This window comes from Oxyura jamaicensis, chromosome 3 (assembly GCF_011077185.1).
Source record: "Oxyura jamaicensis isolate SHBP4307 breed ruddy duck chromosome 3, BPBGC_Ojam_1.0, whole genome shotgun sequence".
Lineage (NCBI taxonomy): Eukaryota > Metazoa > Chordata > Aves > Anseriformes > Anatidae > Oxyura > Oxyura jamaicensis.
Genome location: NC_048895.1, coordinates 1831036 through 1858646, shown reverse-complemented (window position 1 = coordinate 1858646; position 27611 = coordinate 1831036). Strand labels below are relative to the sequence as shown.

Below are 27611 nucleotides of genomic sequence, written 5' to 3'. Positions count from 1 at the left end.
ATCTGTGACAGCAAAAAGTAAGTGGGGTGAAGAAAGTCCTTCAAGCTAAACTACAAGCATTCTGTACTCATGTACAAGCTTTCTGGACTCATTAGCTAATAGAATTCCCCTAGATGAGTAACAAAAGAATGCAATTTTTTGTAGACAGATAGGGTCCATGCAGACCAGGGTGAAATTTTCAGCGGAAGTGAAAGTAATACTCAAAGAAAGTAAACATTCCCATCACGGGGAAAAATTTGTTACAATCTTTAATAAACTAGTATACAAAACTGCATGCTGATTTGGTCATTTACAACATTTTAAATAAAATGAATCAATAAATATGTTATGTCATAAGATGGGGAAAAACAAACACTGTACCTATATTTTAAGAAGGAACGAAGGGAGTTTCCCAGATCACTACAAGCTGGTTAATCACATCTCAGTGTGCAAGATTTAGAAAAAAAAAATAGCGAAAAGAATAATTAAACATATGGAAGAAAGTGCATAAAGGACCTCTTGGGATAGAAAAATTAAGTCAGCAATACCCAACTATCTTTATTTCGAGGACAGTGTCAAAGATCTAATGTATTTGTTAGAGATTTATAAAATATTAAGGAAAATATTATAACACTAGTAATGTAGTTATTGGCTAAACTTGAGAAAACATTAACTTATACAGGAACTGTAACATGATATTGGATAAAGTTTTATGCAAGCTTTACAGAAAGAAACAATTAGGCTGGATGGAAGATACTACCAAGATTTCTACAAGCTTTGGAATAGTACATTTAATATTTTTGCTAAAGACACCAGCACAAAAGATGAGAATGCTAATGAAATTTGCTATGGACAGTAAGCTGGGAGGCTCTGTGAAACCAGAGATGGATTTATCAAGAAACAGAGGATTCTTGATGATGGAACAAATAGACATGGAATGAAATTTAACTAAATCCCATATTCTCAGAGTCTCATATCTAAAATTGTGCTGTAAGCTTGAAACGTAAGTGGAACCAGCAAAAAGAAGTAAGATCCCACATTGTTTTTTCAATTATAGATTGACTACGATCCATGAGTGAGTTGCAGACAGGAAAAAGGAAATCTGATCCTAAAATGTATCCTGGGTGCTATTCCAGGAGGTACACAAAAACATTAGCACACAACACATAGTGACCTCATCCAGCATGTTCTTTACAGAGTCTCCCAAGAAACAAGAATAAAAACAAGAACAGATGCAGTGAAGGATTATTAGGATGATTAAGAGAATGAAGACTGTATCACATTAAAGAGGACCAAAAGTGTTGAACTTTTATACCTTAGTGAAATAAAGGCTGGGAAGAGATAGTATTGCTTCCAAAAATACAGCAGTAGGATAAACATCAAAGAAGGAGAAAAAGTTATGGTGAAGGACCATGTTGGCACTAGAACAAATAGGATAAACAGAACATGAATATACCCTGAAAATGAGAAGGAAATCTCTGACCACACCAGCATTAATATTTAGATTCATCCTTGAAGTAAGAGTAACAGGAGAAAAAAAAATAAAGACAGAGTTTGGTAAATTTAGTAAAAGGATTATAGCATTTGACTGCCTGTATTGAAAAAGGACGGCACCCTGTGATCTCAGCATTTCTTTTCAATCAGAAACCCTTTGGGACTTGTCAGGTTAATGTTATTAGGGTCAGCCTGGTTTCCTCTTGGTCTGAGAGAATTCTAGGATGACAAAGAATTTGAAAAGATGTCTCAGTGAAACAACGGCACGTACAGTTTCCTGGTGAAAATTTTTTGTGGGGTGCTAGGACTGTTTTCAAAGACAAAACAGAAGTAAGGATCAGATGCAAGATTCTTAAGAGCTATGTTGGAAGTCCTAGAACCAGAAAGGATTTGGAAAGATTTCAAAAGAGACACCAAGATAGTTTGCCTCCAAAATTGTTGCTTCCAAGTGGATCACTTTGCTCGAAATGTTAGGAGCATAACTGCAATACCTGGCAGTGCAAGCAGAATAATTCAGTTTTCTAAAGAAAACATACAAAACCCACACCTTTTTTTACTTTATTGAATTAATGAAAACTTATCATTTTTTAACGATAAGTAAAAAATAAATCATTTTGCACATGTGCAGGCATTTGTATGCACAACTGAAAAATGAAAAGCCTGGCTTTGTTTATGAAAATAAGAAAGGTATTTTTGCTGGCAAAATGTTTCTGTACATTGTTCACGTTGTTTTGGAAAGAGCTAGATGAACAAACTACTTCTGTTTACAAGTGCCTCTGTTTTCAAGTAAGGCAAAGATGTGTTTTAACATTCTTCAGAAAGTTTCCAATGTGGTTGTTTAAATGACTGAGTTTTAGGTGCCAAAATAGGCTCATGAAACATGACTGTATTAGTAAATTTTCCAGTCTTTTTTGTCAAATATCACTGACATATGAGTTTATTTTTTGGTGCACATAGTGATTACAGCCTCCCAGGAGGTTTACTAGCAACCACTTCATATGCAGAAACAGCCAGAGCTGATGGCAGAAGCTTAACTGCTGGTATGTTTCATTCACTAGCAGAACAACACTGCGTTAAAAACAAACAAACAACAAGACATAAATATTCAAATTGATTTGTATAAAAATAGGATTCTATATCAATCTTCTCACACGTGTAGGAGTAGAGAAAGAGATCATTCAAGAAAGACAGACAGCATAGCTGAGGTATTCTGCCAGAACTGCAGCCGCTTGCGGTCCTGCAGCTAGATGTTACACTGCTATGCTACAAAAAGACAGGTATGAATTCCATTGAACAAATATAATAAGTAATGCTGTATGTCTCCACTGGTGTTCAGACGACAATGAAGTCTCTTCCCCATTCCTGTTGTAAGAGACAGGAAGCAAGCAGCATTCCTCATTGATACGGCTTTGAAATTTAAAATGGAGGAATCCTATATTCAGATAGTCTTCTCTCAGCTGTGCTAGGGAAAATCTAGAGAAATTCCCCTTAACGCTTCTGAGGGCCTTTTCATTTAAACATGTCATTTAGACATGAGAACGCAATCTGTCCTACTAAATAATTTTATTTGCCAAACAATTTACTTTATACTATAGCCATTCTTCCCTAAAGAATGTGGTAATTGAATACTAAGAAAAAATATGTAATAAAGTAAATGGCAATATAGAAATATTCCTGTCAATGCAAAGTCATCACTAAAATTCATCTCATAATGTTAGGGATGCATGAAGTTTCTAGGCAAACAGATTCAAGATGCTTCATTTCCCTACTGCAATTTTTTTTCTGGTTTGGGACTGTTACTCCCTTCCATTGTGGAAAATCCTTTTACTAACAGAATTATCTTTCAGTTTCAAAACTATTAATCCATTTCCTTGCATTTGTTGCTAAGACCACACAATCGGCCTAAGCCTGCAGCCCAAAAACATTAATGAAAAAACAATATAGGAAAATCCTTTCGTGCACATTTCATGTTACTGAAAACGAACAAGCATTTATATATTTCTGTGGAATTCCTCACGTGAAGCATTTGCATATAAAAAAAATAGCACTGAACTAGAATTCAAATCCCACATTCCCTAGTGCCTAACCAGCTAAATGAGTGTATGTTGGAACACAGCAAAACATTAATGTTAATAAATGCACATTTTATAGAATGGCAATGTTCAAAGGCATCAGTAATACAATAAGAACTAGAACAATAATAAACATAAGAGCACAGCTAAATAAGGCTTTATGTGCTCAAAGAACTTGCTTTCGTAGATGGGCACAAGTTTGTTCCATGCACACTGAGTCAGCAGGACGTTATCCAGCTCCAAACCAGAACGGTATTACCACGTTATACCAGAGTCTTAGTTGGCATAGTTTATTAGCTTCAGGCCAGTACTATGCTAGTCGCAGCATTGCAGCTCTTGTTTCAGAATGTGCTTGCATCCCACTAGAACGAAGGCAGTACGAATTTGTGCCTGCCTGTAAAACTTGGGGGGGGGTTGGGGGGGGGGGCAGAAGAGACCATCCCTGCATTTTTATGAACTGAAAGAAATACTACTAATATATAGGAAACATGGAGATTACATGACTGTAGAGACTAATTGGACTAATTTTGTTAGTTTCATATTTGAGGGTTTAATTATGGTTTGAAAGAGATGAGGAATGGCAGGAGTAGAAAACCAGTAGAAGTAAAAAGGGAGAAAGGAAAAGGAAAAAGTGGAACTCTGACAGAGGTGTTAGAAATTAAGACAGGAGGGTCAAGAGAAACCTCGCAGTAGGAACCCCAGGACAGTAGGAAAACCAGAGCTTAGGAAACCAAGCTGTCACGAACCCCACTCTATGCACTCTGCATACAGAGGGCAACAGAGAACACCATTTGAGGAAAAGACTCAGGAAACTGCTATAACAAAGCCAGGATTCCCAGAAGTCTCTCCCGTCCCCATGTGTACCTTTCCCAGTCATGAAAAAGAAGGCTGAGAAAAACTTTTGCTGAATCTCTTTAATCCCATTTAAGTAATTATTCACAATGGGCATTGTCCATGTCCAGTTGAGACAACATACAACAGCTGTGTGGGTATGGAACTTGCATTCAGTACAGCAAGCATCTTAGCTTAACTCCAAACATTAATCCAAACGTTACTGTAATATCTTACCAAGCATAAAAAATATATTATTTTTTTTTTTCATCAGCTTCTCAATTGGTCAAATTTTAACGGGGAGAGGAAAAGAAACATCTGAAAGACCTTTTTCATTAGGGTAAACCAGTGCATTTTCATTAACCTCATTCTCTGAGATTTTAATTTAATTGGGTTTACATTAAATGTCCTAAAATGGCTGAGTCAGACACCTGCTGTGCAAAAATTCAGTCAGTTATTTAGGCTTTAGGTTTATCACATGGTACTACCTAATGAGAAGTATGAGATGGCTGTTGTATTTAGATACTTAAACCTGCTGTTCAGAACAATAATGAGCACTGAAAGAAAAGTACTCCAGCACGTGTTAAACCTAAGTATTTGAACACAAATTCTGATTACTTTTACATGATGTGTGGAGCCCAAATAGAGAAGAATAAAGAGGCTGAAGAGAAGAAGTTGCTAAGAAAAACATGGAGAAAAATGTTGTCTTAATAGGGTCTTAACATGAGGCCAAAAAATAAGTAATTTACAAATATGTCAAACTGATACTGGTTAAAAACAATGTGTACCTGATTAAACATATTAAAAAAAAAAAAAAAAAGAAAGAAAGATGTAGCCTTACCGTACAGATCGATCATCACTGCCTGTGACTGCTAACGGCTTCTTTGGATGGACTGCCAAGGCCCAGAGCTCTCCCTCACAATGTCCCTGCATAATCAGCATGGGTTTATCTCTCTCTCTTACTAACACCTCAAATATTTCACTGTCCTGTGTCCCTGCTAGAAGTCTGTCTGCTTTCCAACAGACACTTCGGATGGACAAACCTGACGGGACAAAAAAATGATAGATTAATGGCAATGACAAGACAAAGTGATAGTACACTGAAAATCACTAAGAGATTAAGAATTAATTTATAACAAACATCATGTTTTGAAACTATGTCTTATATCACAGTTGATTAAATCTCAAAACAGTTCTGTTAACTTATCTCTGTTTGACAGAAAAAGACAAAGTTCAATCCTGGGAAAATGCTGCCTCTAATATTCCTGCTGCCAGTTTGTCAAGGGATTAAGCTTTTCTGCTTTGCTTACACCTAGGGAATTTGCTTTTTTTAAAAAAAATAATTTGATATGATTTAAAGATGTAAATTTTCAATTAATCTTCATTTATTGTCTTGTCCAGTTCCAGTACCTTCTAATTTTAACAGTTTCATTCTGTGACCCAGCTAAATTTCTACGGAATTTTTGACTCGAGTTTTCTTTATAAACACTAAAGGCCATACACGCAATGAAGCTCAGATGTTAAGGAGAAAATTGGTATTGTTAAGATTTAGACTATTAATGACAACTTTTAATGTGGGAAAGGTAATTTTTTCTGTGATGTGCTGCACATGAGGAAAGATTACACACTGTAAGAATTTTTACTAATATACATGTGTATTTAAATATAAATGGCAAGACTATGATCTGATTTCTACTGGTGATGCATCTTATTTTAAAAGCATTTGTTCTCCCCTGTTCAGGATGACCAATGAGTGAGTATATGCCAAAAATAAAATATTCCTGCTACCCTAGAAAGGAGTTTTAAGTTTGAACGCTGATGTAAAATTCTTTGTGAAATGCTTTGGAAAAAAATGTAATTGAAATGGAGGAACAGAAGGTCACAGGTAAGCAACTAAAGCAACCGCCATTGCTTCCAGTTACCTATATGCTTAAACTAGTGGATGATATACTGGACAGACACAGCAGAAAAGTACTAAGGCACAGCTTCAGTTTCAACAGCAGGCACACTGAAAGAACACAGGAGAGAAGAAAGCCCAGAACAAGAACAAGGTGACAGGGATATAAGCGCATGCTTGGATTTTAGGATTTTATGACCAGCAGTCATCCCCAGCGTCCTTTTTTTTTTTTTTTTTTGAGTATAGTTGTAGTGATACAGCAGTCATACAACGCTTCACAGATAGTCTAAATGATAATGCTTATGACCACACCATCTTTGATAAAGCTCTGGTAAAATTTTGCAGACTTGCTTAAGTCAGTTTCTTGCCATTAATGCAGACAATGTTTTGACAGAAAAACAGAAAACCTTTAAGCGCTTTCAAGACAAGCCTTGGACAACGTTTCAGTTGTTAGAAATCAGTTAATATATTTTTTTTTAATGTATTATTTACATAAAATATACACTAGCAACACAATTCACTTTCTAGAAATTATTATTTTTACTACTTTTACCATGCAATAAGACAGCAAAATTCTTTATTGACTGTCACTCAGACGTACAACTGCTGTTATGATGTCTGGTTCTGCTTAGCTACTCCCATCTAAGAATTCTGTTTCTTTTAACATTTAGCAGATAGCAGAAATAAAGGCATCAAGTTAGAATCACCAAACAGCACGTCTAATGGGAATTTTCCCTCACTAAACCCTTTCTTGATTGAACTTAATGAAGTCCCAAATCCCTTTTTAGGCATAGCTAGGTGCTTTCTGCAGACAGACGATGACCTTTACGAATAATTACAGTTCTGTAATGTAAGTTATTATTTTGTAGTTAAAATTTTCCATATAAATTTTGTTAACTGTAGTCAACTAAAAGTAACTGAAGTCAGCTAAAGTCTGTCATGACCTAAGTGTGGACACATCCCAGGTAGCAGTAAGAGCAAAAGCTTGCTTCTACTCTGGTTTCACGAACGTGTGCAGTAACATTCATGCCCAGCATCACTTCATAAGGAGCAAAGGAGGATGACTATGCACATTTTGTGTGTCAGCACTGCTTTCTTTGTGTAGCCCTTCATATAAGTTATTCTGACTTTTATTAGGAACAGAGAGCCTGCAAGAGTGCTATTAGCCCGAATGATCTTCCTAACTCACAGTGCAGGCAGGCTTATTTCTCCACAATTTTTATAAGGTATTTCTAAGTTGATTAAAACTAATGTAAATTATAATAAAGTGCAGCAAATGTTTTCTGGGAATTAATATTAAACATTATAGTTCTGCCTGCAAAAACCTACATAAAGCCAGAATTATGCAGCAAATGGACTACTGGCTGGGTGTTCTTGACACATTTTTTAAAAGACAAATTTTGCAAGTTTACACTTCACGTAGGCAAATTGGCAGAGCAGTGTTCATCCAAGGCTGCTGGCAGTTTGCTTGTTGGATTAGCCTAGATATAGCAAATTTATGGATTTTACAATAATTAGAATCATCAGCCAATCTGATTTAAGTAAATTGAAAAAATAAATGTAATAAGCTTTTTACTAGATCATAGGCCAAAACATACATAACTGAGAAAGAAAATGTTATCCTCCTTAGCTGCCTCCTGACTATTCTGATGGTAATTATAACATGAAGATTGTTGGAAAAGCTAAGAAGCAGAGGAAATAAACCATTACAAAGCTGGCTGCCAAAACTATGTAAAGCCTACTTGAGGCGAGCAGACAGACTGCTGTTCTCAATCCAAATGGATGTGTAGAATTCCCAAAAGAACAAGTTCTTGATAAAGCATGCATTGTAACTTATTAAGATTGTAAGTACTCTTAAAATCCTAATCACAAAATAAAGAGATGACTCGTAGGAAGCATGATTAGTTTCAACAAACATGATGGTCAAGAATTTAATAGTAACCTCTCCACTAAATATACCAAATGCTACCATTCTAAATGAACCTAAATGGTGTGCTTACATGCTCAGCATCTGTTAAGTTCCAAAAATCTCAGTTAAATGAATTACAATTAATAAATTAAAATTTATCTAACTTAATTCAGCTGTCTGATTAATCAGTTTTTATTTGTTTTCTCATATTTCCATCATTGGGAGAAGCAACAATAAGCATCCTTCTACTTATATGATGAAATACGGAACACTTCAGGCTACATCACTGACAGAATAAAAAAGGAATACAGATCTTAAAAGTAAATACAGTCATTAAGCAAAAAAATCAGCAGTATGCAGAGACATTTATGCTTGAAATTAAATTGTGTCATAACCCATTAACTAGATGTGGGGGAAAAAAAAGTAGTATCTCCTTACCTTTGTATCCTTGTTCAGTTTCCCTGAGATCAATTTTAGTAATTGGTTTGAAATCAGTGTCCCATAACCGAATGCAACCATCTCTCCCTCCAGTCGCAAAACCTTCCTCACAAGCATACATACTAAAAATTCCAGCCTGTTAACCAATAGTATAACAAGTTTCAAAGTTCTTTACGGTCAATTTAAACACATGAAGCAAATGTTTTTGAATAGATTCTCGTTAAAGGCTAGGAACTTCTAGGCAGCAAAATGTTGTCCCATCCACATAAAGCAAACCAGCAAACACAAGGGGACACTTTTATTTCAAGTGCTCTCATTCACAGTGATTTATGTAGAAATTTGCATACAGATAATAGTGATATAGACCACTTGTAGAACTTTAAATTTGGCTTAGTTAATATTATGATGGGAATTATTAAATGAATAACATGGAACACTTAAAATAACTAGTTATTCTGAATAAACAAAACAAGCAAACAAGCGATACAAATATTCTTACAGGTGCAGAGATGACTGAGACATTCTTTCATGAATTCAGTTCAGACGTCATTTGGAATCTGACAGGAACTGAAAGATTGTCAATTCATTCTCAGGTTTACTCCCAGTCAAAGCTTTTATGAAGAATCAGTCTTGAATGTTTGGAATTTTATTGGTAAAATTATATTTAAAATAAGACTATTTACTTACCAAGTATTTTTATGTAAACTGGTCATACCTGAAGCTACTCAATCTGTGAAACTTTAGATTTAGAAACTTTAGGATTAGTAATAATGATACTTTAGAAACTTTAGACTTAGAAACTTTACTTTCGTCTGCTTGGTTAAATCAATGCTAAAAATGTAAGTTCTGCAGCTAGCACCTGCTGACAATATGTAAACAAAGCACAAAAATTACAGATAAGTTCTTAACTGATGAATTGTCTTAAACATTCTTCTGGTCTGAAACAGAAGATCTTTGAAGATAAGCCTTCATGAAGCTTTCAAGTCAATGAACAGGTAATTTCAGAAATTGATGTTAAAGCAAACAACTTACGCTATGCGCTCCTTGAATCGTGCGAACCAAGTTTAGCCCTTTCCAAACATAGATGTCTCCATTTAAAGCACCAGAGTACGTGATATCTTCTTTTGCACATGCTAAACAAAGGATAGTTTGCAGATCCCCTGTTTTACCAAATATTCCTCTTTTTGCTGTCAGTGCATTTCCACACAGTGTCCAAAACTGAAATGTAAATGGCTTATTAGGAAAAATTAGCGCAGATTTTTTTTTCATATTAACGTGCAGAATCTCACAGCTGTACATCCTTACAGACACTTAAATGACTCCTGTAGTTCTATGAGACTACCCATTACTTCCCAGATTGCCTGTTTACCAAGACCAGGAAACCCTGAGGAAAATGCAATGTAAGTCTAAGAAGAAAACAAACTGATCAAGCTGCTTGTGAAAGTGAGGGACCATTCTGCTTCATTATTACTACACTACTACCTCTTCTCATTATCTCACTAATTTTTATCATGTTCTGCTGGGTGAAATCTATGAATGTGAAAGCACACTTTCAAAATCCAGAAACATCCCTAAGGATCAGGCTTCCCAGTAAAGGAAGAGCAAAGAGGATCTCACTTAGATGTGTAAGAGAAGTACTGAAATTCCCTAGGCATCCTAGATAAGGCAGCACTATGAGGTTCTGAACACACGCAGGAACAGAGCAGTAAGCGTGGGGGGGTTATAACACAGTCCTGAATGGTCTTGTCAGCTCAGGTCTTTACTAGTTTAGGCATTTATGCTCTGTGGTCCATTTCACAATAAAGAGATACTCTGAGAGACTGAACAGGAATATTGAAGTGTCTCACCTACGTGCATAATGTCTATCTCACTTCATATGCCTACATCTTTTTTGTGACTATAAAACCAATTTTTAGGTCTTTGTCTTTGTACTTGCTCCTATACATTTCCTAGAAAGCTGAATCCCAGAAGATCCTTGTATCAAGGTTTTTTATTTCAGACCCTTCTCTATTGATAATGAATTTTTCCATAAGGCAATTTACAAGCAGGCAGTGGGAATATTTCCCCTAGGGCTTTCATACTGTGAGAAAAACATATGCTCTCCTCACTTCTGGTTAGCTCTAGAAAGGCAACAGAGAAGGTAGTAGCGTTAGAAAGTGGGTGGAGGGTGGATCCTGAGCTCAATCTGACATGCCTTAGCTCCTAGGCTTTACCACCACTTTGAACTTCTGCTCAGCCAAACGAACCAATGGAACTGAAATGCTAAAGGAATAAATGGGTCTATTCCCATGTATTAGTCCCTATTCTCAAAGTGATACAATAACTTCAGAGCTGTTTTTTTCCTTCTTAGTAAGTTAATTATCATCTTTCCATAGGCTTGTAATGAATGACAACTACATAGGCTGTTGCCTGAGTATCACTGAAGCTGCACATATAATCATAAAGTATTCCAACTCCCCCCGCCCCCCTCTTTTTTTTTTTTGGCATGACTCTGTATGTATTGACTTTGCTGGTATTATGCCTGTTCAGGGCAATTATGGCCATTTTGAACACAACACAGGTGCCAAACAAAGACAGGTTTTGGAAGACAGCTTGCAGAATACAACAGATGGTATCACTTCTGCCAAAACCACCCGCCGTTTGAAAGCAGTGGTGGTTTAATGGGTACAAGCTTCTCAGTAACCAGAACTAGAGATATTAACTGGTTTCTAACCTAGTTAAAGCTCTTCCCACCTCAGCCATGTGAAATAATTGCCCGCTGTCAGGAATGCTTTTGATGAGGCAGGAAGAAAAGGGAAACCTTCAGGGAGTATGAGCAAACAAGGAATTTTCTCTAAGTTTTTTATAGATGCAAGAAGTTTTATCCTAAACTTAAGCTATATATCTAGGTTCATATTTAAGTCAATTCCAGACAAGGAGAATTAGAGGGAGCAACTAGTGGGATCCATGTGCTTCCATCTGTTCACCTCTGCAAGTATTGCATACCTTCCCTGCAGTGTTCCCACAATTGCTGATAGCATGATAGGCCAAAGAGAAGTTCATTCAATTCATACGTCTGATTTAATTCATCCTATACCTGTCCAGTGACCACTTGTGACACTGGTCAAGAGAAATCACTGAAGAGTTTCAGAGGCAGAAAGAAGGCAGAAAACCACAAAATTAGAAGTAGATAACGAAAATTACACCAAATGATCTTCCCACTTTGCTTGTTAAGTTGCACTTCAAGTCACTACTGAATGCCTAAACTGGCATCAAACGAAGTTTTGACAAAGTGTTCACAGATTTTAAAAAAATAAAAATAGAATACCTCTTATATCTAAGCCCTTCTTTCACAACTGTAATTTACTTTTAAAAACAAACAAACAAACAAAACAGAACACAAAAGCTATTACCTTTATGTGTTTTACTCCACAGCTGACAATTCTATTCGGTTGATATTGATCCCAGGAAATATCGAATATCTGTTAAGAAACATAGAAAGCTGATGTTTTGAATGATACGGTAATTGCATCTAGGCTCATTTTGCTTTTACCAATTTTTAGGCATTATATCTACTGCTATCTATGACTAAAAATGAAAGCACAACATATAGGTAAATCTGGAACTCCTTGTAAACAATGATTAAGTCAAATAAGGCCTTCTCACCCAGTTCTGTCAACACACCTCATTTCTGCCTTCACACCAGTAATCTATTCCAGCTCCAAGATATTCTTGAATAAACATATTTATCAAATAAGATGGGAGTCATGTTGTGAGCAAATGTTCCTCAAGTTTAGGGATGAAAGACTGGTACGTTTGTCTTTGTTCATTATTTTAATGTGAGGTACGATATGCAGCTTAACCTGATTACAGAAAGACCCCAGTGACAAAATGAGGTATAATTCATCTAACTAATCTATAGAGATAAAACTGCATTATTCATTTTGATTAATGTTGCATTTATAACAACATACATCAAAAAAAATAGCATCAGATCTTGTATAGCTTATCAGAACAAATTTACAGGGTATTGTATGACTATGGGATTATGCCAAATGAAAAATACCATTTAAAATTTGGAAATAAGTTTATATTTCTGCTCAAATTTTCAACAGCATGTCATTTATAGACTTGACATCTGTGGCATTCAGCTTTTCAGTGTCTGAGATGAGAACCAATGAGGTTACCACAATCACTAGTTACTGTTGGAAATACATGTCTGTAGAGAAACACAACGGGACTTTTTGCTAATTCCAGCTCTTCAGCTGTTACTTATAAATCATCTGAGAATTTCAAACAGCCTTCTAGTGCTGCCTACCTACAAAATATTTATCTTCTTTATAAAAATCATGACTTATGGTAGTTTATGTTTTGTTATACAAGCAAGATATTTTGTTTTCAGAAATGCTATATGACTCTGGCAGACTCAGTCATTATAATTTGTGGCCTAATAAGATGTGCATTCTTTTCCACTCCCTCTTCAATGAAAAATCTCCCTTTTCTGGTTGTGAAAGTCTACAGAAACTAAGATTTTAGTACTTTTTGCCTGTCCTGGAGTCTTCTGCTAATTCAGAACTGGATCTTGTGCCTACTGTAGTTAGTAGCACAAGGTGGTAGCAAAACTTCCACTGACCTAACTGGGAAGCAAATCAGTTCTGAAAGAACTTTATATGTACACGTGTACTGTAAGGAAGGGTTTAGTATGCTGCTCTGCTTGCATATATTCTATCATATATAAATACTCCTTCACATGTAGTAAAATATTCTAGTATTTCAATATTGTAACATTCTAACTTGTTAGATTTTCCTTAAGAAAAAAGTTTCCAGAATATGTCCAGAACTTATTTTACCATATACATGTTTGTGCTTATATATGGTTGGGAGTTATTTTGCATATGCTAACCTTGTTTAAACATTCTGTAATCCTGAATAATAATCTAGACTCAGACCTGCTCAGTTCTCCTATTTACTGAGATTATTATGACCCCTTACTTGAAGTTAATAGCTAGAAAAGGAATATTTATCCTAATATAGTTCACCTATAGGTAACTATCTTAAGCAAAAATAAAAGGGAAATAATTTTATCCTGAGGGAAAGATTAATGTCTTTTTAATGTATTTTAATGTATTTTTAATACATTAAAATACATTTTTAATGTATTTTTAATGTATATTTTTAATGTATAATGAAAGAATATTACCCTTGTCCACTGAGCTAGCATTTCACATCTCATATAAAGGGCTATAAATCATCCTAATCAGTGTGTAATTGCGAAGTATTTCCTCCCTAGGCTTGCTAGACAGCCAGCTCAAGAATCCATCATGTGCCTCTTTCACTAACACTGTGCTTTGTTTGGCATAATGAGAAGAAATAAATATCTTATTTGGTATTTTAAAAGCTGGTAGAATGTACAGAATTACCTTTGCATTGACCTGATAGAAACAAATGAATAAATAAATAAATTTAAAACACTTTTGTAACTCCCAGACAAAATTCAATAAACCTTTTATACAATTACCCTGTCTGAATGGCCTGTAGCTGTTGCCAGTAGTTTTCCTCTCTTCCAGTCCCAAATACACACGGTATTTTTGGCATCCAGACCCACTGAAGCTAAACGCTAAGGAAAAACAATAATAATAATCTAGTTAAGAGAGAATCAACTCAAAAATCAGTTTACTGTACTTCAGGTTATAGTGTGTACAAATGTATCTTCCCATTTGCCTTGTGTTTGAACTATAGTGCTAAAGGCACCATCAAGATATTCTTGTTAACCACTTGCTCACTGGAGAAAGCACTGAAATGTCTAATCTTGTCTAGAGTCAGGTAATTAATTTCATGTTACCAGTGGCTCAAATAAAATTCTTATCATGAAAGAACTGAAGTACTCATTTGAGGTGAGCAACACTCTATCATTTTGATCTGTTAACCTGATAATAAAAGTGAATTATGGAAATACAAGCTCTCACTATTCCCAAGTACACTTCTCTTCATTATACTTGTTTTGTTGAGGTTTAGAATCTGAATTGGATATACTTTTAACAACCACCTAACTTAGTTTATCATATAACCTTCCAGTGATTGTGCTCATTATGCCCAACTTCACGTGATTTCCAGCAGAGTTTCCTATTAGGCGGGAGATCTTTGACATCTCTGGAAGTGTTCAAGGCCAGGTTGGATGGGGCTTTGAGCAACCTGGTCTAGTGGGAGGTGTCCCTGCCCACGGAGCAGAGTTGGAATCAGATGATTTTTAAGGTCCCTTCCAATCCAAACAATTCTATCAGTCTATGATTCCATAACTGATGGGAACAGAGACTGCTGTGATCTGTGAAGACACATTGTGATGTGAAAACTAAATTAGTCCCAAACGTACTGCAACTGTACATACTGGATATGATGCCAACTGACATATGCTGCATAGGGATATGTAATGGTTAAACACGAGTAACTTGCACTGTGGGAAGTGTCTGTGTTTCCCATGAAAAGAGTCTCTCAATCTCCTAGTTCAGTAACACTTTTTAAAAAGTCACATCTGTTGCATCAATACAGCCTGTCCCTTACTCTTCTCATTGTCCCATCCACAAATGCCTTACCATAAAAATTTAAGAGTCCAACTAAAGCTCCTAAGCATTCTGCTCTGTTATAGGAAAGCCTGCACTTCAAGAACATGCAATAAATGAAACCTTATTTTGGCCTCGAAGATGAACAGATGAATCATCTGATCCAAATGGGCATATGTTTCAGATATGACGTGAACCAGATCTTCTCCTTAAAGATTTGCTTTAAGAAGATAACTTGCAAACTGAATCTCTGTCCTGTAAGTTTCCTTCCATTAAATGTCCACTATTTTTTACTCAGATTTTCAATAGGCAAATTGGTTAAAGTCTAGAGATTTCTGAGTTAATACAAAAGCAGTGTTAAAAGAAAACAAGTGCAATTACCAAAGATTCCTTTAAAACATTATATTAGAGAAAAAAAAAACAAAAAACAAAAAAAAAACACCACAATACTAATTGCTCTAAGGCTACCAACCACTATAGAACTGAGAGAAATCATTATTTGTAAAGAAACAGAAGGCTCCAGTTATTGTTCAGTAGCAAAATAAATTATAGACGAGATACTCTGTACCTTTTCATGTTATTTTAAAGTGTAAAAACATAGTGTACATCTTCCTTAAGTTGGCCACTTCCAAAAAACTCTAGTTTAAAGGCAGTAGATACACATGCACCCTGCACTGCCTCCTTAATAGTTACACTTCCTGTATTTTAGAGCAATCAAATAAATCCTTTTTACATTTGGTTGCTTGGTAATTGACTTAACATACATTACAATCTAATATAACAGCTGAACTCTGCCTAGTGAGTAATGCATGACCCAAGCAATTCTTACCAGCAAGTGTACTAAGCAATATAGTATAAATGAAAAAAACACATGTATATTTTCCTCTGAGTTTCTCCAAGTCCAGACTACTTTTTATATGCCTCTCACTGACAGAAAAATACCTGAGGCCTTGTTAAATTCACCCTTGTGAGAGTCTACCACAGGCACTTGAAAGGAGGATTATTGTAGCAAACAAGTTTTATTTGCTCTTGAGTAATCTACACCTACCCAGGGGTTGGATGTACTGATCAAAACACAAGATATTTTTTCATGGAACCATTACTGATTCCAACTTTTTCTCACCTTTTTTACACTGTTCTCTTCACCATGGAAACCATGGCAGTACTTGCAGAATCTTTTAGATTCATGATTTTAACATCAGACCTGAACTGTAGCTCCCAGTCAGGAAATTACCACTAGTGGGGTAGATGGACAGTGAAACAACTAGAGGACAGTAACTAACATTTTATATCTTATTTTTTCCTCTTCAGTTAACTGAGGAAGGTCTCCTGCTGGCAGAAGAATGATAAATGCTGAGTTTCCTTTTTGGTTGAAAGGCTTTTACTTTTAATACTCCTTTGGGGAGGGACTTTGACAGCATCCTGATTAGAGAATTCACAAAATCAATAGAAGAAAGTATCTGCCAAGTAGCTTATGCACATAATTAAACAATTATTTTTAAATCTACACAGATTTAGAAGATCTGGCTAAAGAAGCCTACTGCCATGTAATGCTGAATTTTGAAATGTATATATGCACTATGACTCTTTTTTATTGTTATTATTAAAGAAAATACACAAAAGGATCTTTATAAAACAACTCAGAACAGAAATTGAAATATGAAGCATTAGTGAAATACTTTTATATAAAAGACATCAGCTTTGTAGGTAATTCTGTAAAGGCTAGATGTTAACACTTTCAAACTCTAATTAGGTCCTGGTTCAACAAAATATATTTTTAATTATATACAAACTGACAGCTCTTCATCAAACATCTGAACAATGTGCAGATTCCCTCCCATCAAATGTCATCTCCTGGTTATACAGAAAAAGCCCCACATAGCTATTTTTAAGTAGCAGCTATTCAGCCAGATATTCAGCTCCCATCAGTACTTTCAAAATACAGTATTAATTACAGATAACATTAATATGAAATTTACTTTATTATATTAATCTCTAAATTTCAAAGCCTTATTGAAAGTACATAAAATAAAGGAAGCATATAAGCTATCTTTAAGCCAGTTATCTATCTCCTCTGTATATTAGAAAAGACAACAAATACTGTTCACTCTTCGTTACTCAGTTTGTGGTTAATTATGCCAGGGAAGCACTGCAGAGACACCTAAGCTGTCTGCATGCAGTGTCAGCTGAATTCCAGCAGGAAGTGGTATTTCAGAACTAATTCATTTGAATACCTGAAAACACCCCAGAGTTTATCATAAAACAGGAGCTAATTAGTTTGACTAAACTATAAGCACAGTGTCACTATTTTGGGACCTTTGCTAAATACTCATATTAGAGCCACACTGCCCTCAACACAGCATTCACCCTTGGAACCAGAGTTTGTGCATAGCAGAGCAGGAGAAAGACAAGTTGATTTTATGGGAATCGAGCCCAGGTAGAGAAGCAGAATTATCTGAGCTTGTCCTCAGTCAGTATTTATTTAGAAAGATGCAATAGAGAAAAGAATACATCACTTTTTGCATATATACTTTAACATTACAGTTGAATTGTTTTGTATTTTGAGGCTAAAATACAAATCTTTCTTGGATACTACGAGACATTCAATAAAAAAAGAGTAAAAGGCATGCACTTGAAGGAAAGGTTTGAGCTTTGTGCATGATACCTGTTTGGGCCAATCACAAGATGCCAGCTCCCTGAGGTGACTATGCTGACTAAATAAACTGGAACTGCTAGCAGCTCTGAATTTCATATACTTAAAGACTTCACTCAAAGCCCTTTAATTTTGGCTCAGCACAGCACCTTGTTCTGCAAGCCAGAAAGTGCAGCAAAAAGCCAAGGTACATCATCCGTATTTATGTTTTCCAGCATTGGTCTTTCTCCAGATATAAAAGCATTCTATGCAAATTTTCATTTCCAGAATAAACTGCAACTTCTCCAGCGTTTCCAGAAAAAGGATGTCGCTGTTTTGCAATGTCAACACAGCATTAAGTTCAGTTCTTAACTATAGGTAGGCACCCAGCAGGACTTTCAGAAGAGCCTCCAATTTTAACTTATACTGACTGGGCTCCTGGCCAACTATTTAACTTTTTAGGTGTTTAAGTAGAGGTTTTTAAAAAGTTTACTCACCTGTCTCAGGACGGAAAACATAAGGGAAAATTTTTATAACAAATTTTTGAATAAACAATATCTTTAAAATATTATAGCATTTGAAATTTTCTTCTGTTGATTTGGGGGTTTTCTCACTTCATTTTTTATTCCACACTTCCCAGGAACACCTTTTTCTTTAATTAGAATCAGCACGTGAGATTTCAGAGGAAATGGCTTTACTTTAAAAAAATGGAGGAAGATGGTTGAAAACTAGGCTTAAAATAGAAACTTACTTCTAACTTCTAATGAAGAAATATAATCCAAAGAGGAATAAAACCACTGTGTGGTCAATGGAAGAGTAATTAGGCATATGATAGTAAAGTGCTCCTCTGTAGACATCTAACTGTCTACAGCATGATTTTAAGAAAAACATTTAAGGCAAATCTGCCCTTTTAAGTTTTAATTCTGATGTATACAAGCAAATTGAAAAATCAAGGAGGATCTGTGCAAGAATCCGGGAATCAGCTAATCTTCTAAGCATTCCTAAAAATATTTCAGCAACCAATTATAAACTACAACCTCAGTCTTACACCAGAAACCTGGACATCAGTAATGACAAAATTGCACTGTTAATTTTAAAGATAACTATGAATATGAAGGAAATATGAAGTATTTCTCACTTTTATATAAATTGTGACTCAAGAAGGAGGAAAATAGATTTAATGTTTTTTACTAGCTCTCCTCCAGGGAAAAATTCAGTATGCTTAGCTGTGAATATCCCACCATTTACTCATGTTAATATTGTCTAAAAATATCATATAATCATATAATAGTGTACAAAACCATACACTATGTTCTAATCCCCTTTTTCAATTAAATTTACTGTGTATCCCAGCCTATGAGGCTCTTAGCAGTAAGATTACTGGAGTCCCTCTGCCAAAAAAAGCTGCAGGATTGTAAAGACTGCCAGGAACTGGTCTGTTTGAAGAGTAGGTGCTAAGTACGTGGTGAAGCTATTACCTGTGAGCCAGGGAGCACCATTTCTTGCACCGGTATTTGTCCAACAACCAGTGCAACTACTTGACTTGAATTCTAGGTTGAGGTTTTGGTCTTTGAAAGAACTATATTTGCAGTCCTTGCATTAAAAAAAATTAATCACAATAGGAATTTCAGTACTACAGCAATGCAGATACCTACACATATAAAATACTTATCTCCTGGAATCAGAAATCAAACTAAATTAAAAGCACAGAGAAGGAAGATATACAAACCTGGCCATCTGAATCAAAAGCTAAGCAGGCAACTCCATGTGTGTGCGCATCCTTAAGAACAGAAACAGTCTGTACACGGTAGGAATCCCAGATGCAGATGTAAGGGTCCTTTCCAACCTGCCCTGTAGCTACTAAAGTTTTATCTGGGTGAACTGCAAGGCTGAAACAGAATAAAATTTAAGTTACAATACACTTTCTCAATCAGTAAAACAGTATAAAATGCAAAAATTAAACTGAAACTTAATTTTTCTTAGTTCTCAAAAAACATCTCCTTTTGATTTATTATATAAATATATTGAATTATCATATCAACTGTCTTCAAAACTCAGTCTATCCCATTATCTACTTATATCTTAATATGTTTGAGATTGACATGGTGACTGCAGAATACAATTTATCATGCAATAATGTTTTAACTACACATTTTAAGGAAAAGGTAACCAGATTTTTTTTACATGGGTTTTTATCTTAGTCTTTCATGGCTTTATGAAGTCAGTGGGTGATTTTCAAAAATTTATTCCACTTCTACACGTCAGCTTAAATATTCAGAAATATGGATCAGCAGCTGAATAAATAATATTTTTCACAATTTACATGCAAGAAATCCTCTCATAATTAAAAGTTTTAAAATGGACTTAGAGGATACAAAAATAAACTTTCTCATGTATTTGAAGAACAATATTTGTTCTATTGAGAGGCAACGGGCACAAACTGAAGCACAGGAAGTTCCAGCTGAATATGAGAGGGCACTTCTTTACTGTGAGGGTGACAGAGCACTGGAACAGGTTGCCCAGAGAGGTTGTGGAGACTCCTTCTCTGGAGATATTCAAAACCTGCCTGGATGCCAACCTGCGCAACGTGCTTTAGGTGATCCTGCTTCACAGGGGGTTTGGACTAGGTGATCTTCAGATAACCTTCCAACCTCGTCCATTCTGTGAATCTGTGATTCCGTATTTTACGATATCCTTTTAATTACTGCCACCCAAGGAGAGGTCAAGTTTACTGTACCTTTGTGAGTTCACTTCATTTTTCTCTAACAGCCAACTAGAAATAGCACTTTGCACAAAAGCCTTTGTGTCCAGCATCATTTCTATTACTTAAGCCCAAGAAAGGTGGCAGTATTTAAAAAACTGTTTCCTGGTCATCAGTGATCAACTCCATTTGTGTTCAGTACAATTGCTTGACCAGCTCTACATTACACATTTATTAAACACAAGCCTCTCAACTTTTTTCTTTTCTGTAGTATTTGTACACAGACATGTTACTACAAGCTGCTCTAATGCCGGTTCTATTAGCAGAATCAAAATACATCTCCATGCACATTCCTTCAGATATGGAAATCTAGGCAGCCCACAGTATCTTTCTCACTCCCATGCCTAATTGTGAACTTCAATATTTATTTCCATCTTGAGCTGGGAGCACTTCGCTTATATGTCAAATATTCTGGAACCACGTAGTAACATCATGTAAAAAAAGAAATATACATATCTTCCTTGTCACACACAACAGATTTTCATTGTAACACAAAAAGACAGAAGGCCGCCATTTAGCAAACTTCCTCCCACATTAACGAAAGAGTAATGCAGGCTATCAGTAGTGACACAGTACCAGAAACTATTCTCTGCAATTATTCTGAGCTATTGTCAAGCTATCCTTCAACCCTTAAGATATTCTCTTTGACAAAGCCCAGAGGATCTAGTTTGAAAATCTAGCCTGGGGATGTTAATAATAAAAAACTCTCCCTAAGGTAATAGGAATACAAAGACAGTTTTACACTGTTATTCAGGAAACAAATTAGAACAATGTCTGAATATGTGAGCTACAGATGGAATTACGAAAAGATATTCTATTAAAAAATTGGCATTCAACAGATGGCTTAGGGCAGCTATTTTTTTTTCTGTTCCAGTAGCAGATAATACTAATTATGGAGAAGATTCATTTAAAAAAAATCTTAAGGATGTTTCAAAAACATATGTACTCAATTTTTCATGTTAAAGAACAATTCATGCAAAAAGTACGTGTATAGCATAATGTCCAATAAAACTGTTTTATCTGCTCCTGCACTTGCCCATTTCTGCTTTTCTCTTAGGCTTGGATTCTACATTTCACTGTGTCAACTAGTTCACTAGGGGAATAAAGGATGACTCCACCATATTTAAGTTCTGATACTTATAATTCAGTTAGATTACTTTTCTTCAATGATAAAAATAAAAAACAGATGGAAAAGATTAATTGAACTTATCTATCTCACTGTTAGAACAGAAATGCAGCTTAATTACATCTACCACTGGTTTGTACAGTTTGGCTTCCACATACTAAAGCTTCCTGTCTTACATCTGGTATTTCCGTTCCTGGATATGAACAACGCCACATTCCCTACAACCTCAATACGTCCGTACCAAACATATCTGTTATTTGCTTTATCCTTTTTGATGCATGAAGTCAACTAATGGCGCATCTAAAGTTAGGACCCAGTATCAGCTTTTGGCACCTAAATACATAGCCTGATTTTTCGGAACTGCTAAGGACATTCCTTTCCCGCTCACAGCCTTGACAATGCACTGCAACTGCCTACGTTCAGTCTGGCTGTTAGATAACCAATCGTTCTTTTCTGGCAGACAGAACAGTGGATTATGGAGTAAGGAAATGGAGTCTAATTTCAAGAACAAGTCTTGGTGACTGAGTAACTGTATATATGAATTCCACGTTTGTTGTAAATTAAAATACAAAACTCGTATGTGCAACTGTTTAATTTATTTTCTCTTCTGACATCCAGATCATAAAATTTCCTGCTGGCACAGGTTCTGTGCCCTTCTACACCTTTTAAAATTGAGTATAAACCTCATTCTTTCGTTTCCAACCGATAGGTGCATTTCTTCCACGTTTCTAAGCAAACATCCTATCTTATATTTAAACCATTTATAGTGAAGCTACATCACTATTTGCACCACTGGAAAGTACTGAAATACTATGATAATTAGTGCAAGATAAAAATATGATTAGAACAGATTATGTATTTAAACAACTGCCAATTATGGTATAGAAAAACACTATTAAGGAATTATTTCATTTTCTTTCCAACAGGCATAAGAGCTAGAAACAGAATAGGCTTTATTACACAACCAGACAGTTTTCTGCAAGCCACGGGCAATAGGCCTGCAGATACCTGTTTGAGATGCGTTAGTGTAAGTCAGAGTGACTGCAGCACGGGCAGCGCCCTCACAGACCAGGGCATAGTCCCTCCCACAGGACCTAATCAGGGTGCACAGAACGAATTTCACATGAAAAATTCTCCCAACTTTCCAGGTTTGTGTGAAGAGGAAGTTGACTTTGTCTTGCTTTATGGGCAGTTCTTCCACCCCACACAAAGAGCTAAGGCAGAACGTAGGCAGGGCAAGAGTACCAGTTACTGCCGCTGGTACGACTGGCTAGTGGCGGCAGTCACTTCCCCACACATCTCAACCTTCTCTCTGGGGGAACAGTAACAGGAGCAGATGCACATGTATGGTACAAGGCCGAGATGACTGCTTGGGAAGTGCATGTTCCCCTCCTCCCAGAGAAGGCAAAGAAAGCGAGGAGCTTTCTGGCAGTCTGCTCCTCTGAGCAGCTGAACGCTTTTGTGGATGTAAATCTAACTGAATTCCCAAAGCACTCTGATGTGTTTGCAAAAATAAAAGCATCATAATAGGTATTTTTTTAACCGAACAATCAATTTAAGAAGAACCAATAAACTTTACATAGTATCTTAACATTACACCTTATTGATAAAACAATCTATAAGGAAAAAGAGATTTTGGGGAACATTTTCTTTTCCTTCACTTCCAAGATCAATGATTACAAATCTAGCATCCAAGGCTGGAACCCTGTTAAATTAGGATAATTAAAGATGCCAGTCATGTGTTCCAACAGAGTCTGATGAAATGCTTTACAAAAGTCATTAGTGGATCCATCTGGTCTGAGGGCCTTGCCAGATGGTAAACTCTTCCTACCTCCACAATTTCTGTTGCAACAATATCCTGCTCCAAGATTTTCTTTATCTTTTATACCTGCATTAGAATTTCAAGGGATTGAATGTATTTGCTTCTTGTCTATAATGTATTTTTGTTTGTTTCCTGTAACAGTTAGATACATAGATTTATAGTATATAGATTTATATTTATATATAAATTTATTAAATCTATTTATATAGATTTAGATTTATAATACAGATCTCAGGTTTAAAAATTAGAAGTAGAAAAGTTTATGGAAAACAAACCACTTCAACATCTTTATATTGAATATTAAATTGTAATTTTTGCATTTAAATTATTCCCAAACCACCAATAAAGCCATTTTTTCCCTCATCAAATACATAGTCAAGGAATCAGAGAATTACAGACACTAGAAACAAATAATGACTGGGAAGAACAAAAAGGGAGTGAGAGAATTGATCGAACACAGTTAAGGAAGAGATACTTCAGAAAGAGGAGGTTGAGAATGCATTTGATGTTCTTTCAGTACCTCAAATGTAGTTACAGAGAAGCTGGAGGTACAGTTTTCATGGGGATGGATGGTGAGAGGAAATAAAGCAAAAGACACAAGTCGCTTTGTGGAAGATTCTGTCTGGATATAAGGAAGAATTAAACATTGGGGTAGGTTGCCTAGAGAAGTAATAGAATCTTCCTTGCTGGAAATAACTCCTTAGTTTGACAGGACCCTGGATAACCTAGTCTAAGGCTGTGCTCTCAAAAGTAAGTTGGACTGGGTGATCTCTGGAGGCCCCTTCCAAACCAGACTTTTCTATGATTCTACAAGCCAAAATACATCAAAAGTCTGAAGTAATCAAAGTAAAAATGCATTTTGGCTCACAGCAGTTTACTTGCATTAGCTAACTGATCCTTGATGCTGCAAAAAGAAAGCTACTCCTGTTATCTTTAATACATACATATGAAATTGATAGGCTCATTGAGATCTTGAAACAGGTGTATCAGACAACAGACAGAAGCCTGAAGCTCACTATATCCTGTGTCTTTTAATTATTACAAACCTCGTCAGGTAGTCAAAACACTTTTTCACTGAAGCAGCCAAAGCATGAACATTTGCTTTTACTGTTGGAAACATATAAATTTTAATATTTATGAATGCCGTATTAAATTGAATATTTTTATAGTCATCCTATTAACTGTTCCTTAACTAACGTGGATCAAGCAAATACACTTTTTAAACAAATTCCAACTATTTTCCAGAATGTCTCATCTAACAAACAAGAATTGCTTTTGGAAAGATGGTTAGCTTTGTCACCTATCTCTCAATAACGCAATCCATTCTCATTGCTAAGGCTTTCTTGCACCTTAAAGCAGCCTACTAACTTGACGCTATTCTAAAACAAATCTAGATAGATAGACCATTATAAACCATTCTCTACTCCAAATTCATCCTATTTTAAAATCGGAATAATTTGCATGTTCAGACAAACCTTTAGAGAATTATGAAGTTTTATGTTAACACAATGCTACACAGTGTAGAATGTGAGGTGAATTTAAATTCAAATTCCATAGCAATATAGATATTGTCTGCATATGATTAATTTGCAAATAAATGAAAGATCTGATACTTTCTTGCTCAAAGTCTGATACAAAATCTACAGCTTACCAGAACAGAGAACATAGTGTTTTTTCCTCAGAAATTAGGTCAAACTTCTTAGGAAGTACTCATGACACTGACTGTGCTATGCTTGAATAACAGACATATAAATAACAGAACCATTTTATTAAGACTTTTTCTCTGTAGTAAAAACATCTCTGAATATATATATTTTTTTCAAAATGCTTCAAGAAGCTCCAAGCCTATCCTGAAATAGGCCATTACGTGCCAGTAGGTATTTTCTTCTTGGTTGCCTCCTTCTGCTCTGCACTGTTAGCTCTCAGTGCAGAATGAAGTGACACTTTCAAGATCCTGACAGGCCAGCAGGCATATCTGAAGACCACAGATCTCTTCAGCTTCATTCTACTGCTCATACAATGCTAAGGACAGAGCTGCTTCCACATGTCAGCAAAGAAAACTAACTCTTTCTGGAATTCCTCACTACACAGGAAAAAATATGTTTCTCTCCTCAGCTGTGGGGCCACAAGGGAGGTCTGTAATTCACTGTACAGACAGACCAGTATTATCAGAAAAATAAGGCAAGATGCAGCATGGCTCTTATTACTGAACACAGCACAAAACATAACCAAGCCCAATTAAAAGGAGCAATGGAAGACCGTCAGTTAAGTGAAAGCAAACGTGGTGACCTGCAGGAGCACGAGAACAACAGGAAGGAAAGCGAAGCCACGAAAAAAGAAGTGGAACAAGTGAAGAACAAAGCAGCCTGCATACACCACACTAGATCATGCTGGGAAAAAAAAAAAAAAAAAAAAAAAAAAAGTTTGGAGGAATTTGATGGCCTCAGTCTGCATATAATCGTATAGTTACCTCTTAAGTTACTTCTGAAACACATACAACATAACTATCACTCAATGATAATCAACCTCTTGATAATGAAGGAGATTGCTACTCATACACAAACACAGCTTGTGACGTTTTGCCCTTTAAGTGCAAGCTTCAGAACCCTGGGTGCAGAAAAGAGCTGGCTGGCAGATCCCACACCACACGAGCAATTCAGTATTGCAGGTACCACTGCACAAGTGACGGGGGCTATGTGAGTGTATGGCACATGTATGAAACAAGATTCACTGGGAGAAAAGGGACTGCAGAGCTCTGGTAGCTCTGATACACCGAGCCTGTGTGTGTATGTACATTTATAAGTATGTATAATACAATTAATGCACACACATTCAATTTCTTTTTACACATGTGAAAGTATAGCTGTAGTAATACTTGGAAATACACAAAATATTGCCACCTACTTGTTGCAAACAACAGAGGTACAGAACATATTTGTTCTGAAAAAATATAAATGTTCATGGAAACACCTCTGAGTAAGGACAGTGGCAGAACTTTAATTCACTGCCTTGATTTTTATACGGTAATAATTTGCCCATTCAGAACCCAGAAGAGCAGATGCACACAGAAACATGCATTTAAGACCATCTAGCAAATAATTTATATTTTAGGTCTAAGTACTTACTAACTATTTTACTGCTTGCTTTCCGCTTTCATATTCCATGTGTAGGAAGAAGAGTGATACAGTTAGCTGTTCTGGCATTTATTCATAACTCTGCACTGGCTTCCTACCTAGAGCAAGTCATTGCAGGCTAACTTTCTCAACAACAGTTTCTGAATCTGGGGGCCTGCCTCAGACAGTGACCATCTGCTTGTCAGAGGAAGCGAACACCTACGTTTTTGAATGAAGTCAACGCAGACTGTGATTGAAAATCCCTGTGTTGGTTTGGCATTCCAAACAGGTCGTGGCCACAAACTGAGCCTAATTGTAATCATTTATAAAGAAGACAGAAAGCACAACTGGTGTCGCTAAAGGTGTTTGAAGCACACTCATTAGTAACCTTTGGCGTGCTAAGGATACTGAAAGTGTCCTGGAAACACAAGGGGCTTTTTGACATAGATGTTATTTCTGACTTTTTCCAGAACTAGCACAGGGTGTAATAGTGTCAGCAGCTTGCAAAGTTATAGCCATTCCTGCCACTCTAGAAGTACTCCTCTCTGTCCTTGGGCAATTACTGCAGACCAGTTCTGGGCCACTGTTTGTTACTTGAGCCTACAGAGTAATCCCACCACATTTCAGTAAAGTCTGCTTGGCTGCTCAGAGCTTATTAGAAGCCTTGAAAGATCAGGCCCATTAGGTGGGGTACATAACCTTGCTGAACACACAAATTGTGGTTGCAGCACAGAGATGCAGCAGGTTCATAGAGTCAGGTCAGACTTAAAGATTAAATTGGTTTTGATCAAGTGATTAGAACATCCCCCCAGTAACAGAAGTGAAAAGAAGCAAGAAAAAAAAATCTCTTAAAATGTAATTGTCGCTTTTTTTTTTTTTAGCAAAAATGTTCTGCACTTTGAGGCCAGCTGTGATTTACAGTCCTATGCATCTGTACAGACAGAAAAAATGGCAGCTTTAATAAAAGGGAACCGCACTGCAGCACAGTCCTGCAGCACCAC

The 27611-nt window shown here is 36.1% G+C and overlaps 1 protein-coding gene across 6 annotated transcripts in view; it reads right to left on the bottom strand.

The window, feature by feature from the left end:
* EML6 (EMAP like 6) overlaps nt 1–27611 on the bottom strand; it is a 128873-nt gene that overhangs the window by 63576 nt on the left and 37686 nt on the right. For all 6 annotated transcript variants that reach the window (XM_035322302.1, XM_035322297.1, XM_035322298.1 and 3 more), the window contains exons 2-7: nt 19518–19677; nt 14118–14216; nt 12013–12081; nt 9653–9838; nt 8621–8756; nt 5218–5419 (exon numbers count right to left, since the gene is read on the bottom strand). In XM_035322302.1, the coding sequence (XP_035178193.1) occupies nt 5218–5419; nt 8621–8756; nt 9653–9838; nt 12013–12081; nt 14118–14216; nt 19518–19677 (852 nt within the window). The remainder of the gene's footprint in view (nt 1–5217; nt 5420–8620; nt 8757–9652; nt 9839–12012; nt 12082–14117; nt 14217–19517; nt 19678–27611) is intronic.